The sequence below is a fragment of the Hyperolius riggenbachi genome, chromosome 2 (genome assembly GCF_040937935.1).
Source record: "Hyperolius riggenbachi isolate aHypRig1 chromosome 2, aHypRig1.pri, whole genome shotgun sequence".
Taxonomy (NCBI): Eukaryota; Metazoa; Chordata; class Amphibia; order Anura; family Hyperoliidae; genus Hyperolius; species Hyperolius riggenbachi.
This window is the reverse complement of record NC_090647.1, coordinates 565140375-565160054: the sequence shown is the minus strand read 5'-3', so window position 1 is coordinate 565160054 and position 19680 is coordinate 565140375. Positions and strand designations below refer to the sequence as shown.

Below are 19680 nucleotides of genomic sequence, written 5' to 3'. Positions count from 1 at the left end.
CGACTTAAGGTTCGCTTTAAGTCTCCTTACACAGGATGTCCCCGAAATGCTGTTCCTGAGAGAGTCACAATCAGGTCACACGGGTGTTCTAAGTGCAATGTGCAAATAGTATAAAAATTATATTAGTGAGCCTGAGTGTAGAGCATTAGGTTTCACAACACACCATAAAGCAGCCTCAGTGTGCGCACAGTGCCCCCTGCAGGCAATATACATATAACCAGCCTCAGTGTGTGCACAGTGCCCTCTGCAGGCAATACACATATAACCAGCCTCAGTGTGCGCACAGTGCCCTCTGCAGGCAATATACATATAACCAGCCTCAGTGTTTCTGCACAGTGCCCTCTGCAGGCAATACACATATAACCAGCCTCAGTGTTTCTGCACAGTGCCCCCTGCAGGCAATACACATATAACCAGCCTCAGTGTTTGCACAGTGCCCTCTGCAGGCAATATACATATAACCAGCCTCAGTGTTTCTGCACAGTGCCCCCTGCAGGCAATATACATATAACCAGCCTCAGTGTTTCTGCACAGTGCCCTCTGCAGGCAATATACATATAACCAGCCTCAGTGTTTCTGCACAGTGCCCTCTGCAGGCAATATACATATAACCAGCCTCAGTGTTTCTGCACAGTGCCCTCTGCAGGCAATATACATATAACCAGCCTCAGTGTTTCTGCACAGTGCCCTCTGCAGGCAATATACATATAACCAGCCTCAGTGTTCCTGCACAGTGCCCCCTGCAGGCAATATACATATAACCAGCCTCAGTGTTTCTGCACAGTGCCCTCTGCAGGCAATACACATATAACCAGCCTCAGTGTTTCTGCATAGTGCCCCCTGCAGGCAATACACATATAACCAGCCTCAGTGTTTGCACAGTGCCCTCTGCAGGCAATATACATATAACCAGCCTCAGTGTTTCTGCACAGTGCCCCCTGCAGGCAATATACATATAACCAGCCTCAGTGTTTCTGCACAGTGCCCTCTGCAGGCAATACACATATAACCAGTCTCAGTGTTTCTGCACAGTGCCCACTGCAGGCAATATACATATAACCAGCCTCAGTGTTTCTACACAGTGCCCTCTGCAGGCAATATACATATAACCAGCCTCAGTGTTTCTGCACAGTGCCCTCTGCAGGCAATATACATATAACCAGCCTCAGTGTTTCTGCACAGTGCCCTCTGCAGGCAATACACATATAACCAGCCTCAGTGTGCGCACAGTGCCCTCTGCAGGCAATATACATATAACCAGCCTCAGTGTTTCTGCACAGTGCCCCCTGCAGGCAATATACATATAACCAGCCTCAGTGTTTCTGCACAGTGCCCTCTGCAGGCAATACACATATAACCAGCCTCAGTGTTTCTGCATAGTGCCCCCTGCAGGCAATACACATATAACCAGCCTCAGTGTTTGCACAGTGCCCTCTGCAGGCAATATACATATAACCAGCCTCAGTGTTTCTGCACAGTGCCCCCTGCAGGCAATATACATATAACCAGCCTCAGTGTTTCTGCACAGTGCCCTCTGCAGGCAATACACATATAACCAGCCTCAGTGTTTCTGCACAGTGCCCACTGCAGGCAATATACATATAACCAGCCTCAGTGTTTCTACACAGTGCCCTCTGCAGGCAATATACATATAACCAGCCTCAGTGTTTCTGCACAGTGCCCTCTGCAGGCAATATACATATAACCAGCCTCAGTGTTTCTGCACAGTGCCCTCTGCAGGCAATACACATATAACCAGCCTCAGTGTGCGCACAGTGCCCTCTGCAGGCAATATACATATAACCAGCCTCAGTGTTTCTGCACAGTGCCCCCTGCAGGCAATATACATATAACCAGCCTCAGTGTTTCTGCACAGTGCCCTCTGCAGGCAATACACATATAACCAGCCTCAGTGTTTCTGCACAGTGCCCACTGCAGGCAATATACATATAACCAGCCTCAGTGTTTCTACACAGTGCCCTCTGCAGGCAATATACATATAACCAGCCTCAGTGTTTCTGCACAGTGCCCTCTGCAGGCAATATACATATAACCAGCCTCAGTGTTTCTGCACAGTGCCCTCTGCAGGCAATATACATATAACCAGCCTCAGTGTTTCTGCACAGTGCCCTCTGCAGGCAATACACATATAACCAGCCTCAGTGTGCGCACAGTGCCCTCTGCAGGCAATATACATATAACCAGCCTCAGTGTTTCTGCACAGTGCCCCCTGCAGGCAATATACATATAACCAGCCTCAGTGTTTCTGCACAGTGCCCCCTGCAGGCAATATACATATAACCAGCCTCAGTGTTTCTGCACAGTGCCCTCTGCAGGCAATACACATATAACCAGCCTCAGTGTTTCTGCACAGTGCCCACTGCAGGCAATATACATATAACCAGCCTCAGTGTTTCTACACAGTGCCCTCTGCAGGCAATATACATATAACCAGCCTCAGTGTTTCTGCACAGTGCCCTCTGCAGGCAATATACATATAACCAGCCTCAGTGTTTCTGCACAGTGCCCTCTGCAGGCAATACACATATAACCAGCCTCAGTGTGCGCACAGTGCCCTCTGCAGGCAATATACATATAACCAGCCTCAGTGTTTCTGCACAGTGCCCCCTGCAGGCAATATACATATAACCAGCCTCAGTGTTTCTGCACAGTGCCCTCTGCAGGCAATACACATATAACCAGCCTCAGTGTGCGCACAGTGCCCTCTGCAGGCAATATACATATAACCAGCCTCAGTGTTTCTACACAGTGCCCTCTGCAGGCAATATACATATAACCAGCCTCAGTGTTTCTGCACAGTGCCCTCTGCAGGCAATATACATATAACCAGCCTCAGTGTTTCTGCACAGTGCCCTCTGCAGGCAATATACATATAACCAGCCTCAGTGTGTGCCCAGTGCCCTCTGCAGGCAATATACATATAACCAGCCTCAGTGTGTGCACAGTGCCCCCTGCAGGCAATATACATATAACCAGCCTCAGTGTTTCTGCACAGTGCCCCCTGCAGGCAATATACATATAACCAGCCTCAGTGTGTGCACAGTGCCCCCTGCAGGCAATATACATATAACCAGCCTCAGTGTGTGCACAGTGCCCTCTGCAGGCAATATATATATAACCAGCCTCAGTGTGTGCACAGTGCCCTCTGCAGGCAATATACATATAACCAGCCTCAGTGTTTCTGCACAGTGCCCTCTGCAGGCAATACACATATAACCAGCCTCAGTGTGTGCACAGTGCCCTCTGCAGGCAATATACATATAACCAGCCTCAGTGTTTCTGCACAGTGCCCTCTGCAGGCAATACACATATAACCAGCCTCAGTGTGTGCACAGTGCCCTCTGCAGGCAATATACATATAACCAGCCTCAGTGTTTCTGCACAGTGCCCTCTGCAGGGAATACACATATAACCAGCCTCAGTGTGTGCACAGTGCCCTCTGCAGGCAATATACATATAACCAGCCTCAGTGTTTCTGCACAGTGCCCTCTGCAGGCAATACACATATAACCAGCCTTAGTGTGTGCACAGTGCCCTCTGCAGGCAATATACATATAACCAGCCTCAGTGTTTCTGCACAGTGCCCTCTGCAGGGAATACACATATAACCAGCCTCAGTGTGTGCACAGTGCCCTCTGCAGGCAATATACATATAACCAGCCTCAGTGTTTCTGCACAGTGCCCTCTGCAGGCAATATACATATAACCAGCCTCAGTGTTTCTGCATAGTGCCCTCTGCAGGCAATATACATATAACCAGCCTCAGTGTTTGCACAGTGTCCTCTGCAGGCAATATACATATAACCAGCCTCAGTGTTTCTGCACAGTGCCCTCTGCAGGCAATACACATATAACCAGCCTCAGTGTTTGCACAGTGCCCTCTGCAGGCAATATACATATAACCAGCCTCAGTGTTTCTGCACAGTGCCCTCTGCAGGCAATACACATATAACCAGCCTCAGTGTTTCTGCACAGTGCCCTCTGCAGGCAATATACATATAACCAGCCTCAGTGTTTCTGCACAGTGCCCTCTGCAGGCAATATACATATAACCAGCCTCAGTGTTTCTGCACAGTGCCCTCTGCAGGCAATACACATATAACCAGCCTCAGTGTTTCTGCACAGTGCCCTCTGCAGGCAATACACATATAACCAGCCTCAGTGTTTCTGCACAGTGCCCTCTGCAGGCAATATACATATAACCAGCCTCAGTGTTTCTGCACAGTGCCCTCTGCAGGCAATATACATATAACCAGCCTCAGTGTGTGCACAGTGCCCCCTGCAGGCAATATACATATAACCAGCCTCAGTGTTTTTGCACAGTGCCCTCTGCAGGCAATACACATATAACCAGCCTCAGTGTTTCTGCACAGTGCCCTCTGCAGGCAATACACATATAACCAGCCTCAGTGTGTGCACAGTGCCCTCTGCAGGCAATATACATATAACCAGCCTCAGTGTGTGCACAGTGCCCTCTACAGGCAATATACATATAACCAGCCTCAGTGTGTGCACAGTGCCCTCTGCAGGCAATATACATCTAACCAGCCTCAGTGTGTGCCCAGTGCCCTCTGCAGGCAATATACATATAACCAGCCTCAGTGTTTGCACAGTGCCCCCTGCAGGCAATATACATATAACCAGCCTCAGTGTTTCTGCACAGTGCCCTCTGCAGGCAATATACATATAACCAGCCTCAGTGTTTCTGCCCAGTGCCCTCTGCAGGCAATATACATATAACCAGCCTCAGTGTTTCTGCACAGTGCCCTCTGCAGGCAATATACATATAACCAGCCTCAGTGTGTGCACAGTGCCCTCTGCAGGCAATATACATATAACCAGCCTCAGTGTGTGCCCAGTGCCCTCTGCAGGCAATATACATATAACCAGCCTCAGTGTGTGCATAGTGCCCTCTACAGGCAATATACATATAACCAGCCTCAGTGTGTGCATAGTGCCCTCTACAGGCAATATACATATAACCAGCCTCAGTGTGCGCACAGTGCCCTCTGCAGGCAATATACATATAACCAGCCTCAGTGTTTCTGCACAGTGCCCTCTGCAGGGAATACACATATAACCAGCCTCAGTGTGTGCACAGTGCCCTCTGCAGGCAATATACATATAACCAGCCTCAGTGTGTGCACAGTGCCCTCTACAGGCAATATACATATAACCAGCCTCAGTGTGTGCACAGTGCCCTCTGCAGGCAATATACATCTAACCAGCCTCAGTGTGTGCCCAGTGCCCTCTGCAGGTAATATACATATAACCAGCCTCAGTGTTTGCACAGTGCCCTCTGCAGGCAATATACATATAACCAGCCTCAGTGTGTGCCCAGTGCCCTCTGCAGGCAATATACATATAACCAGCCTCAGTGTTTCTGCACAGTGCCCTCTGCAGGCAATATACATATAACCAGCCTCAGTGTGTGCACAGTGCCCTCTGCAGGCAATATACATATAACCAGCCTCAGTGTTTGCACAGTGCCCTCTGCAGGCAATATACATATAACCAGCCTCAGTGTGTGCACAGTGCCCTCTGCAGGCAATATACATATAACCAGCCTCAGTGTTTCTGCACAGTGCCCTCTGCAGGCAATATACATATAACCAGCCTCAGTGTTTCTGCACAGTGCCCTCTGCAGGCAATATACATCTACCCAGCCTCAGTGTTTCTGCACAGTGCCCTCTGCAGGCAATATACATATAACCAGCCTCAGTGTTTCTGCACAGTGCCCACTGCAGGCAATATACATATAACCAGCCTCAGTGTTTCTGCACAGTGCCCTCTGCAGGCAATATACATATAACCAGCCTCAGTGTGTGCACAGTGCCCTCTGCAGGCAATATACATATAACCAGCCTCAGTGTGTGCACAGTGCCCTCTGCAGGCAATATACATATAACCAGCCTCAGTGTTTCTGCACAGTGCCCACTGCAGGCAATATACATATAACCAGCCTCAGTGTGTGCACAGTGCCCTCTACAGGCAATATACATATAACCAGCCTCAGTGTGTGCATAGTGCCCCCTGCAGGCAATACACATATAACCAGCCTCAGTGTTTGCACAGTGCCCTCTACAGGCAATATACATATAACCAGCCTCATTGTGCTCATTGCTGCCTGTCACTGTATCTCTGCTCACCACTGGTGCCCATTGCTGCCTGTCACTGGTGCCCATTTCTGCCTGTCACTGTATCTCTGCTCACCACTGGTGCTCATTGCTGCCCGATACTGGTGCTCATTGCTTCCCGTCACTGGTGCTCATTGCTGCCCGTCACTGTATCTCCGCTCACCACTGGTGCTCATTGCTGCCCGTCACTGTTGCTCATTGCTGCACGTCACTGGTGCTCATTGCTGTCCGTCACTGTATCTCTGCTCACCACTGGTGCTCATTGCTGCCTGTCACTGTATCTCTGCTCACCACTGGTGCTCATTGCTGCCTGTCACTGGTACTCATTGCTGCCTGCCACTGTATCTCTGCCCACCACTGGTGCTCATTGCTGCCTGTCACTGGTACTCATTGCTGCCTACCACTGTATCTCTGGCCACCACTGGTGCTCGTTGCTGCCTGTCACAGTATCTCTGCTCACCACTGGTGCTCATTGCTGCCCGTCACTGTTGCTCATTGCTGCCCGTCACTGGTGCTCATTGCTGCCCGTCACTGGTGCTCATTGCTGCCCGTCACTGTTGCTCATTGCTGCCCGTCACTGGTGCTCATTGCTGTCCGTCACTGTATCTCTGCTCACCACTGGTGCTCATTGCTGCCCGTCACTGTTGCTCATTGCTGCCCGTCACTGGTGCTCATTGCTGTCCGTCACTGTATCTCTGCTCACCACTGGTGCTCATTGCTGCCTGTCACTGTATCTCTGCTCACCACTGGTGCTCATTGCTGCCTGTCACTGGTACTCATTGCTGCCTGTCACTGTATCTCTGCTCACCACTGGTGCTCATTGCTGCCTGTCACTGTATCTCTGCTCACCACTAGTGCTCATTGCTGCCTGTCACTGGTGCTCATTGCTGCCTACCACTGTATCTCTGCTCACCACTAGTGCTCATTGCTGCCTGTCACTGTATCTCTGCTCACCACTAGTGCTCATTGCTGCCTGTCACTGTATCTCTGCTCACCACTAGTGCTCATTGCTGCCTGTCACTGGTGCTCATTGCTGTCCGTCACTGTATCTCTGCTCACCACTGGTGCTCGTTGCTGTCCGTCACTGTATCTCTGCTCACCACTGGTGCTCATTGCTGCCTGTCACTGTATCTCTGCTCACCACTGGTGCTCGTTGCTGCCTGTCACTTTATCTCTGCTCACCACTGGTGCCCATTGCTGCCTGTCACTGTATCTCTGCTCACCACTGGTGCTCATTGCTGCCTGTCACTTTATCTCTGCTCACAGAAATATGATAGTGTGGCTCTCAATGGGGACGATTCTGCTGTCGCTCTGGATCCATTACCACACAATCATCATTTGTGTCTAGGAAAATGTTTTCACTAACTTTCATACTCTCATGTAATTAGCTTTCTTGTTTTCCCTGCTGCCTGCCTCCTCCTTTCTAGTGTTGAACTCAAATTTTGCATAGAAATTCTTAATAGTGATGCGAAATCCTAATTCAATATTTCTGGCAAATTCATAATTAATTTTCCACATAACCGCAATCACATTTCACAACTTTGCTCTTACAGTATGTGTAATTGTCCAAAAAATGTGAAAGTTGGGAACAAGTAAAAAAAAAAAAAAATAAAAAATTTTTTTTTTAAAACCATCTTGTAGTTTTTGAGAAAATAGATTTAAAAAAATTCCTAGAAAAAATGTTTTGTTTTTTCAACTGTGGAAACCAATGGAAAACTTGGGGCCCACAGCTCCTAAGCTACACCAGTGCGAGGTGACATAGCCCCCCCCCCCCCCCATTACCAGGGGGCTAAAGCAGCGCAACTTAAAGGACCGCTATCCTGAAAAAAGTAGGTAGTAAAAATCTGACAGAACGGACAGGTTTTGGCCTAGTCCATCTCCTCATGGGGGATTCTCAGGGTTTTCTTCGATTTCAACAGCATTCCCTGAACAGCAGTTTAACTGCCAAAATAGTAAGATAACTGCCAGCCTCCCTACTCGCCTGCACACTATTATGTCAGTTAGACTTTGCAACTGCTGTTCAGGCAATGCTGTTGAAAACAAAGAAAACCCTGAGAATCCCCCATGAGGAGATGGACCTGTCGGTTCTGTCAGATTTTAACTACCTACTTTTTCGCGATAGTGATTCTTTAATGAGAGGAGCGCAAGTTATGCGGATTCTACACGCGGTAGTGCTCCTTCTGAGTAACGGCCGATCCACTGATCCTGCCCTGAGCCCCGGCGGGTCCAGTGGCTTTAATGGAACGTGATCCCCGCACTTTGATTGGCCCAGTAGGCTGCTCTAAAGGTTTGCTTTAAAGGACACCTGACATGAGAGGGATATACTTTTTAGCCATAGCCCCTGAACAAGCATGCAGCAGATCAGGTGCTCTGACTGAAGTGTGGCTGGATTAGCTGCATGCTTGTTTCAGTCGTGTGTGGCTTAGACACTACTGCAGCCAAAGAAATCAGCAGGACTGCCAGGCTGGAATTGTTTAACAGGAAATAAATATGGCAGCCTCCATATCTCGCTCACTTCAGGTGTCCTTTAAAGGCTATGCTTGAAAGTTCCCGGGCTCGGAGGATGTCTGCCATGGTGTGGAGGTAAGTCCCGGAGGAGGGCTGAAGCTCTTGACAATGAAAGGACATGACTGGGGTTCCCCCTACTGGTGATCAGATCCATTTCCTGCTGGAATCTTGTCTGGTATGTAGTGCTGCAAGATATGAGTCCAAACAGACAATATCAGGACAATATTGATTGTTTCCCTGATCTACAGCTATAGGTGTGTGTGAGCTGGACAGATAACCAAAAAAGAATGATGACCAGCGCTGGCCGTGTCTTAAAAATGTAGCCAAAAACATGCGAAAGCCTCAAGGATGTAATTCTAGCTCCATAGTATTCAAGCTCTTAGCTGCATATACTGTAAGTGGATAGAAGCATCTTCCAGACATGGGCTATGCCTTCATTGCAGCCCAATCTGCCCACACAGCGGACAGTTGCCGTTTGGAACGGATAGAGCGGTGACAGCTTGCGGTCTATCCATTCGAAGCGGCAACTGTCCGTTGTGTGGGCAGGTTGGGCTGCAATGAAGGCATAACCTGCTGGACATCATTCTTTTTTGGATTACGCTGAGTCTGTGCTAGCCACACGGACTAGACCTGGCACACCCAACAAAGCAAGAAAGGTGTGCTGTCTGAGAAGTACAAAGCTAGACAGATAACAGACACCGGCGTCAGCTCCTCAATGTCACCGGTATGTGGATGTCTTCCTCTGGCTCATACATTTATTTCTCTTGTCTTTCAGACCACTGATCCCCTTCTCCCAGCAAGCTCCGCCCAACGTGCTGCTCGCTGTGCCCAGGTGAGTGCGCTAGAACCATTGTAGGAGGAGCAAGCAACGGTAACTCCTTAAAAGGGAACTCTACTGAAAATAACATCATGCATTAAATTGCCTATTTTTTACAATATTCATCTATAAATTATTTAGTCAGTGTTTGCCTATCCTAATGTTTCCTTTCCCTGATTTACATTCTGAAATGTATCACAGGCGGTGACATCAATAGTCCTTGTAAAAGTAATACCTTTTTTAAAGTCAGTACAAAATATACAGTGGCTTGCAAAAGTATTCGGCCCCCTTGACGGTTTCCACATTTTGTCACATTACTGCCACAAACATGCATCAATTTTATTGGAATTCCATGTGAAAGACCAATACAAAGTGGTGTACATGTGAGAAGTGGAACGAAAATCATACATGATTCCAAACATTTTTTACAAATCAATAACTGCAAAGTGGGGTGTGCGTAATTATTCAGCCCCCCTGAGTCAATACTTTGCAGAACCACCTTTTGCTGCAATTACAGCTGCCAGTCTTTTAGGGTATGTCTCTACCAGCTTTGCACACCTAGACTGAAATCCTTGCCCATTCTGCTTTGCAAAACAGCTCCAGCTCAGTCAGATTAGATGGACAGTGTTTGTGAACAGCAGTTTTCAGATCTTGCCACAGATTCTCGATTGGATTTAGATCTGGACTTTGGCTGGGCCATTCTAACACATGGATATGTTTTGTTTTAAACCATTCCATTGTTTCCCTGGCTTTATGTTTAGTCGTTGTCCTGCTGGAAGGTGAATCTCCGCCCCAGTCTCAAGTCTTTTGCAGACTCCAAGAGGTTTTCTTCCAGGTTTGCCCTGTATTTGGCTCCATCCATCTTCCCATCAACTCTGACCATCTTCCCTGTCCCTGCTGAAGAGAAGCACCCCCAGAGCATGATGCTGCCACCACCATATTTGACAGTGGGGATGGTGTGTTCAGAGTGATGTGCAGTGTTGGTTTTCCGCCACACATAGCGTTTTGCATTTTGGCCAAAAGTTCCATTTTGGTCTCATCTGACCAGAGCACCTTCTTCCACATGGTTGCTGTGTCCCCCACATGGCTTGTGACAAACTGCAAACGGGACTTCTTATGCTTTTCTGTTAACAATGGCTTTCTTCTTGTCACTCTTCCATAAAGGCCAACTTTGTACAGTGCATGACTAATAGTTGTCCTATTGACAGTGTCTCCCACCTGAGCTGTAGATCTTTGCAGCTCGTCCAGAGTCACCATGGGCCTCTTGACTGCATTTCTGATCAGCGCTCTCCTTGTTCGGCCTGTGAGTTTAGGTGGACTGCCTTGTCTTGGTAAGTTTACAGTTGTGCCATACTCCTTCCATTTCTGAATGATCGCTTGAACAGTGCTCCGTGGGATGTTCAAGGCTTTGGAAATCTTTTTGTAGCCTAAGCCTGCTTTAAATTTCTCAATAACTTTATCCCTGACCTGTCTGGTGTGTTCTTTGGACTTCATGGTGTTGTTGCTCCCAATATTCTCTTAGGCAACCTCTGAGGCCCTCACAGAGCAACTGTATTTGTACTGACATTAGATTACACACAGGTGCACTCTATTTAGTCATTAGCACCCATCAGGCAATGTCTATGGGCAACTGACTGCACTCAGACCAAAGGGGGCTGAATAATTACGCACACCCCACTTTGCAGTTATTGATTTGTAAAAAATGTTTGGAATGATGTATGATTTCCGTTCCACTTCTCACGTGTACACCACTTTGTATTGGTCTGTCACGTGGAATTCCAATAAAATTGATTCATGTGTGTGGCAGAAATGTGACAAAATGTGGAAAACTTCAAGGGGGCCTAATACTTTTGCAAGCCACTGTAATTGTATCTAACCTCCTTCTCCTAAAAATCACTTTATAAGATATTCCACAGTCCCACTGTTTTATTTTATATTTTACCTCCTTAGCGGTAACACCGTGCTACACATGGGGTAGCCACCGCGGAGGATCTCATGGCCCCAGGATTATTTTTTTTTTAAACTGGTGCAATATGCTCTAGCAGTAAGAAGGTTCATGACGCTCTACCCCCAACCATCATACCAGTCTGTGCAGGATCAGGCAAGCCAGGCCATAGCAGAAGAAAAGGAAGGATCCGCAAACCAGAACAGGGTGAGGTAAAAAAAGGCTGAAAAGTTTATTTGAAGAAATCCACAGACAAGGCAATAAAATCACAGGATCAACTAACGCGTATCGGGCCTACCATCTGCCCTTAGTCGTAGTTAAAAGTGAACCTGAAGAGGAAATTTATATGAGACCAGGGGAGATATACATCCCCAAAGAATACAATATAAAGATACAATAATAACATTGAAAATATCATATAAAAGATGTAAAAAGGCGTTATCACTGACAAACTATGAAGTTGAAAATGGACAGGAAAGGAGAGAGGACAGCAATGGCAATTCACATAGATTATTAGCTGGGCACAATATGTATGGTTGGAGAGAGGAAAAAAGGCCTCAGTATGTATAAACTAAACTCAGGTCCCATCTCTTATTTAAACCCTGTGGTATACGGGTACCTAACCTATGGGTCCAGTTAATCCTGTGATTTTATTGCCTTGTCTGTGAATTTTTTCAAATAAACTTTTCAGCCTTTTTTACCTCATCCTGTTCTGGTTTGCGGATCCTTCCTTGTACATTGCAATACACTCTAGCTAGCGGTTCGCTAGCTAAGCGTATGCACAAAGTTGCTCCGGTCCCCGGCGATCGCCCCCAATCACTTCCCAGATACGTACCCCCCAGCGTTCCCACGCCGGCGCAGCCGCCCAAACGGCTTCAGGCTTCGCGATGACGTCGATCGGGATTGGGGATGACGTCATCTCCGATCATCGCCATAGCAACTCCGGAAGCCGACTGGGAAACTGCGCTTTCCGTGGGATCGTGGCGAGGTATGTATAGCCAGCGGCGATCGGCGGGCATGGGGGGGACCGGAGCAACCTTGCACACACGCTTAGCTAGCGAAATGCTAGCTAAAGCATTTTTAAAAAAAATTTGGGGGCAAAAAAACCTCCTGGCGGACGCAGCCTCAGAAATGGCGTACCGCCAAGGGGGTTAAATATACTTTTTACGTTTTTATACTGTTTTATTGTTTTTGCTCAATGACACATTCATTGACGTATGCCAGAGCTAACATCTATGAACAATTGGCTCTTTATCTCTTTCCTGCTCTCAGAAGCCATTTTCTGCCAGGAAAGTGTTTTATAGTTATATTTTTTTATCAGTGAGGGTCACACTGTAGTCTGATCCAGACCTGACAGGAACTGCCACTTGCATACCTGATGTTTAACTCTTTCAGGCAGAGAAAGAAAAAAAGGAACACAGCATAGTTATTTGTGTACTATGCACTGTACATACACATGTCTGTCTCATCATGTCACCTCGGGTATCCTTTAAGGGCTAAGCTACACTATAAAGCACTTTTCTGAGCGCTTTTTGGCCTCCTGAGCTTTCTGAGAGCTTTTTAAAAAACACTTCCATTGACTTTCATGAAAATCGCGGTCGCTGTAAAAAATCACACAATTTTAAAGCAATTTTAATGAAAGTCAATGGGAGCATTTTTGAAAAAGCTCTCAGAAAGCTCTGAGGGCCAAAAAGCGCCCAGAAAACTGCTTTATAGTGTGGCTGAGCCCCAACTGTATCTCTGTGAATCCCTGAAATTCCCCCTCCCCGTCTGTCAGTTCACTGCTGGTAGACACCTGTAAGTAACCCTCTGAACCTGCCCCTCCCTCCTCTAACCTATCTCTCCTGTGCAGGGCGGAGCACAGTCCGCGGATACAGAGAGCAGCCACACCCAGGGTGCGTACAGTGGCCATCCAGACTGACTACCGGGACAGCGAGGCCCAGACTGACCCCTACAGTCCAGAGTTCATAGTGCGGCCTGGCTCTGTTCCCGAGATACTCACACTGGCCAATCTCACCTGGGGTAAGCAGGAGATGTCCGTACATTCCTGATGTCATGTGAGCCTGTCCTGCCAACCAATCACCGGTCGGCATCTCTGAATGACATCACAGCCTGCTAGGATTGAAGCAGGACTCTTTTTGCTGTCTGTGTTTCAGGCCACGGCCTCCCTGCTGGTCTGTAGACTTGTCTCTGTCCTCTGTCTCTGGTCTTTAGACTTGTCTCTGTCCTCTGTCTCTGGTCTGTAGACTTGTCTCTGTCCTCTGTCTCTGGGCTGTAGACTTGTCCCTGTCCTCTGTCTCTGGGCTGTAGACTTGTCTCTGTCCTCTGTCTCTGGTCTGTAGACTTGTCTCTGTCCTCTGTCTCTGGTCTGTAGACTTGTCCCTGTCCTCTGTCTCTGGTCTGTAGACTTGTCTCTGTTCTCTGTCTCCGGTCTGTAGACTTGTCTCTGTCTCCGGTCTGTAGACTTGTCTCTGTCTCTGGTCTGTAGACTTGTCTCTGTCCTCTGTCTCTGGTCTGTAGACTTGTCTCTGGCCTGCAGATTTGTCTCTGTCCTCTTCTGTGCAGAGTGTTAGCAGTTTTGTCTCTGTGTTCCCTGGCTGGCCTCAGCATTTGCTGTCTGTATTTCAGTCCATGGCCTCCCTGCTGGTCTGTAGACTTGTCTCTGACCTCTTTCTCTGGTCTGTAGTCTTGTCTCTGTCCTCTGTCCTGTAGACTTGTCCCTGTCCTCTTTCTCTGGGCTGTAGACTTGTGCCTGTCCTCTGTCTCTGGTCTGTAGACTTGTCTCTAGTCTGTATACTTGTCTCTGGTCTGTAGTCTTGTCTCTGGTCTGTAATCTTGTCTCTGGTCTGTAATCTTGTCTCTGGGCTGTAGACTTGTCCCTGTCCTCTGTCTCTGGTCTGTAGACTTGTCTCTGTCCTCTGTCTCTGGGCTGTAGACTTGTCTCTGTCTCTGGGCTGTAGACTTGTCTCTGGTCTGTAGAATTGACTCTGGTCTGTAGTCTTGTCTCTGTCCTCTGTCTCTGGTCTGTAGACTTGTCTCTGTCCTCTGTCTCTGGTTTGTAGACTTGTCTCTGTCCTCTGTCTCTGGGCTGTAGACTTGTCTCTGTCCTCTGTCTCTGGGCTGTAGACTTGTCTCTGTCCTCTGTCTCTGGTCTGTAGTCTTGTCTCTGTCCTCTGCCTCTGTTCTGTAGACTTGTCTCTGTCCTCTGCCTCTGTTCTGTAGACTTGTCTCTGTCCCGTCTCTGGTCTGTAGACTTGTCTCTGTCCTCTGTCTCTGGTCTGTAGACTTGTCCCTGTCCTCTGTCTTTGGTCTGTAGACTTGTCTCTGTTCTCTGTCTCTGGGCTGTAGACTTGTCCCTGTCTTCTGTCTCTGGTCTGTAGACTTGTCTCCGTCCTCTGTCTCTGGTCTGTAGACTTGTCTCTGTCCTCTGTCTCTGGTCTGTAGACTTGTCCCTGTCCTCTGTCTTTGGTCTGTAGACTTGTCTCTGTTCTCTGTCTCTGGGCTGTAGACTTGTCCCTGTCTTCTGTCTCTGGTCTGTAGACTTGTCTCCGTCCTCTGTCTCTGGGCTGTAGACTTGTCTCTGTCCTCTGTCTCAGGTCTGTAGACTTGTCCCTGTCCTCTGTCTCTGGGCTGTAGACTTGTCCCTGTCCTCTGTCTCTGGTCTGTCCTTTTCTGTGCAGTGTTTGCAGTTCTATCTCTGTGTTCTCTCGTGGCCTCAGCATTTGCTGTCTGTTTTAGGCCATGGCCTCCCTGCTGGTCTGGCTGAGGTGGAGATGATAGAGCGGGCCAGAGAGAAGAGGGCTTGGGAGGCCACACTGCCACCCCTGAGCGATGCCAGCCAGCTGGAGAAGAGGAGGAAGATGATGGACGAGCAGGAGAGGAAGGAGTGGGCCTTCCGGGAACAGGAGATAGAGAAGTAAGTGTCATCGCCGTGTGTTCTGCTCTATGTATTGGGATAGCATTAAATGTGGGCAGAAACATCTGGGGGTATTAATGCTGTCTGTGTCCCCTCTGCATCCATTTCCCCACACTTCCTGTCCCTGGAATCACCACGGGGCTATGTGGCTTCTATATGAAATAGGTATTTCCAGGGACAGGAAATGAGGGACAGCAATAAATAACAGCTGGGGATTGCAGTTTCGCCACTATTCTACAATAGAAAGTTTTGTTTGCTGCTGGCTCTATTGCTTGTGGAGAGTTTTCCCTACTTCCTGTCAAAACAGGAAGTAACAGAATTTCTTACAGATACAGAACAGCAAACGATTCCTGCATTCTAATAACTTCTCTTACCATGTAAATTGGGCCTTGGTGATGGTTTGCCTCTGTCCTCTCCTCCTGCGTGTGTCAGGCTGCAGGAGGCTCGGCTGGAGGTGCTGAAGAGGCTTCTCCAGAGGAGGAAGGAGAGTCAGAATGAGCTGGATGGGAAGCGGCTGGATACAAAGTGGTCCAAACTCCAGAGAGAGAAGGAAGAGCGAGTCCAGCAGATCCGGAAGGAGCACATTACAGGTAGGGAGAGCTGCAGCATGGTGGGATATAATATCACATTAAGTAAGCCAAGCATGGTAGGAGGGGTAATATCATAGGAAGGGAGAGCTGCAGCAGGGCGGGATATAAAATCACAGGAAGTGAGACCCGCAGAATCATAAGAGGGGGAATATTACAGGAAGTTAGAGCTGCAGCATGGCAGGAGGGGTAATAATACAGGAAGTGAAAACCGTAGCATGGCGGGATATAATATCACAGGAAGTAAGCCAAGCATGGCAGGAGAGGGAATATCACAGGAAGTGAGAACCGCAGCAAGTTGGAGGGGGGGGGGGGGAGGGCATCACAGGAAGTGAGAACCCAGCATGGTAGGATGGGGAATATCACAGGAAGTGAAAGCTGCAGTTTGGTGGGAGGGGAAATATCACAGGAAGTGCGAGCTGCAGAATGGTGAGAGGGGTAATATCACAGGAAATGAGAACTGCAGCATGGTAGGAGGGGAAATATCACAGGAAGTGAGAGCTGCAGCATGGTAGGAGGGGAAATATCACAGGAAGTGCGAGCTGCAGAATGGTGGGAGGGGAAGAATTGTAGGAAGTGAGAGCTGCAGCATGGTAGGAGGGGGAATATCACAGGAAGTAAGAGCTGCAGAATGGTGGTGGGAAGGGTGATATCACAGGAAGTAAGAGCTGCAGAATGGTGAGAGGGGTAATATCACAGGAAATGAGAACTGCAGCATGGTAGGAGGGGAAATATCACAGGAAGTGAGAGCTGCAGCATGGTAGGAGGGGAAATATCACAGGAAGTGCGAGCTGCAGAATGGTGGGAGGGGAAGAATTGTAGGAAGTGAGAGCTGCAGCATGGTAGGAGGGGGAATATCACAGGAGGAAGTAAGAGCTGCAGAATGGTGGTGGGAAGGGTGATATCACAGGAAGTAAGAGCTGCAGAATGGTTGGAGGGGGGATTTACAAGGAAGTGCAAGCTGCAGCATGGCAGGAAGGGAAATATCACAGGAAATGAATGCCTCAGTGTTTCCAGGAAGTAGAATATCACAGGAAGCGAGTGCAGCAGAATGGTAGGAGGGGGAATATCACAGGAAGTGAGAGCTGCAGAGTGTTGGGAGGGGTGATATCACAGGAAGTAAGAACCGCAGCATGATAGGAGGGGGAATATAACAGGAAGTGAGAGCTGCAGATTGTTGGGAGGGGTGATATCACAGGAAGTAAGAACCTCAGCATGGTAGGAGGGGTGATATCACAGGAAGTGAGAACAGCAGCATGGTAGGAGGGGGAATATCACAGGAAGTGAGATCCTCGGCCTATTTTTCACCGCTCCTCACACCTTAATCCCTTCTCTCCTAAATACCGCAGTGATCAGGAAACTAACACAGAAAATGGGCAACATAGAAGGCAAGCTGGAGAGGCGAGACGTCATCGAGGACTATTCCAGCTACGGCTCTCAGGCCTACGCTCCTCTCACTCGTGTCGGCAACTTCCCCGACCGCCTTTCTGAGCAATACCTGGTGAAAAGCCCTTTCCTGAACTCCTACCAAGGTGAGGCCTAGTCTGTCCTCCCCAGCCTGACCTCCTACCAAGGTGAGGCCTAGTCTGTCCTCCCCAGCTTGACCTCCTACCAAGGTGAGGCCTAGTCTGTCCTCCCCAGCTTGACCTCCTACCAAGGTGAGGCCTAGTCTGTCCTCCCCAGCCTGACCTCCTACCAAGGTGAGGCCTAGTCTGTCCTCCCCAGCCTGACCTCCTACCAAGGTGAGGCCTAGTCTGTCCTCCCCAGTCTGACCTCCTACCAAGGTGAGGCCTAGTCTATCCTCCCCAGCCTGACCTCCTACCAAGGTGAGGCCTTGTCTGTCCTTCCCAGCCTGAACTTCTACCAAGGTGAGGCCTAGTCTGTCCTCCCCAGCCTGATCTCCTACCAAGGTGAGGCCTAGTCTGTCCTCCCCAGCCTGGACTCCTACCAAGGTGAGGCCTAGTCTGTCCTCCCCAGCCTGACCTCCTACCAAGGTGAGGCCTAGTCTGTCCTCCCCAGCCTGATCTCCTACCAAGGTGAGGCCTAGTCTGTCCTCCCCAGCCTGGACTCCTACCAAAGTGAGGCCTAGTCTGTCATCCCCAGCCTGAACGCCTACCACGGCGAGGCCTAGTCTGTCATCTCCAGCCTGGACTCCTACCAAGGTGAAGCCTAGTCTGTCCTCCCCAGCCGGAGCTCCTAACAAGGTGAGGCCTTGTCTGTCCTCCCCAGCCTGACCTCCTACCAAGGTGAGGCCTAGTCTGTCCTCCCCAGCCTGGACTCCTACCAAGGTGAGGCCTAGTCTGTCCTCCCCAGCCTGAACCCCTACCGAGGTGAGGCCTTGTCTGTCCTCCCCAGCCTGACCTCCTACCAAGGTGAGCCCTAGTATGTCCTCCCCAGCCTGACCTCCTACCAAGGTGTGGCCTAGTCTGTCCTCCCCAGCCTAAACTCCTACCAAGGTGTGGCCTAGTCTGTCCTCCCCAGCCTGGACTCCTACCAAGGTGAGGCCTAGTCTGTCCTCCCCAGCCTGAACCCCTACCGAGGTGAGGCCTTGTCTGTCCTCCCCAGCCTGACCTCCTACCAAGGTGAGGCCTTGTCTGTCCTCCCCAGCCTGACCTCCTACCAAGGTGAGGCCTAGTCTGTCCTCCCCAGCCTGAACTCCTACCAAGGTGAGGCCTATTCTGCCCTCCCTAGCCTGAACTCCTACCAAGGTGAGGCCTTGTCTGTCCTTCCCAGCCTGAACTTCTACCAAGGTGAGGCCTAGTCTGCCCTCCTCAGCCTTCTGTTATCATATAAACTTCAAATGTTATTCAGCGCTGGCCACACATGGGAAGATGTGGTTGGCCGGTCAATCACACAGTATTTCCGTTGAAATGAAAAGATCAGCTGGATAGCCAGGAAAAGTACATTATATGGGATCTATTAACAGATCTTGTCCTGGAAGATCTGACTATTCCTGACAGTCACACACTAAGGCTGGAAGCCACTGTGCAGAAAGCACATTATTATTATTTATATTTATTGTATTTATAAATCGCCAACATATTACGCTGCGCTGTACAATAGATAAATGGGTTACCATGCAAGGAGCCAGTGAAGGAGGGGTGAAATGAAATCACCTATGCGGGGTGGGCCCTCCCCTCCCGCCCCTCCCGGGTGGGCCCTCCCCTCCCGCCCCTCCCGGGTGGGCCCTCCCCTCCCGCCCACCCCGCACAGGTGATTTCATTTAACAGGATGAAATCCGGATAGTTGATAGTTGTCAGATAGGTAAGATTGACCCCCCCGGTCAATCTTACCTATCTGACGTCTTCTTAGGTCCGTTCCTCGGCACCTCCCACGATGCGGTCCATGCGTATCACGTGACTACAAACACTTCCTCCTTCAATCTGTCTGTATTGTGTGGATCCAGTTATACTTCCCTCTCTGTATCTTTCCAGGATTGTTGGACCTGGAGGCCAATCTGCCGGACTTTGTGACACAGCCCCGGATCCGAGCCCCTAAACCCAGCCGGACCACCAGGGACGGATTCTTGAAACGCAGTGCTCTGCTGGACCGCGAGCTGCAGCACGTCCACGAGGTGAGGCAGTCACGTGTCTCTGTCACCGCAGCGTTATCTGGCCATTTATTACTCCCCCTAACACTCTCCCCCCCCCCCCCCAACTCACACCGCTTGTCCTTTCAGTGTGGCTGTACTTGTACTAATGAGTGCTTAAACTAGAGCCCAGATCTGCAACCTATCCGATCTCAGCACA

The 19680-nt window shown here is 49.3% G+C and overlaps 1 protein-coding gene across 2 annotated transcripts in view; it reads left to right on the top strand.

Annotated features, from left to right (window-relative positions):
* The window catches only part of CFAP91 (cilia and flagella associated protein 91), a 51511-nt gene that overhangs the window by 11425 nt on the left and 20406 nt on the right, over nt 1-19680 (top strand). The window contains exons 5-10 of one of the 2 annotated variants that reach the window (XM_068270972.1): nt 9442-9498; nt 13281-13450; nt 15167-15344; nt 15777-15934; nt 17281-17463; nt 19366-19505. In XM_068270972.1, the coding sequence (XP_068127073.1) occupies nt 9442-9498; nt 13281-13450; nt 15167-15344; nt 15777-15934; nt 17281-17463; nt 19366-19505 (886 nt within the window). The remainder of the gene's footprint in view (nt 1-9441; nt 9499-13280; nt 13451-15166; nt 15345-15776; nt 15935-17280; nt 17464-19365; nt 19506-19680) is intronic. The other variant, XM_068270974.1, reaches the window with a different exon arrangement.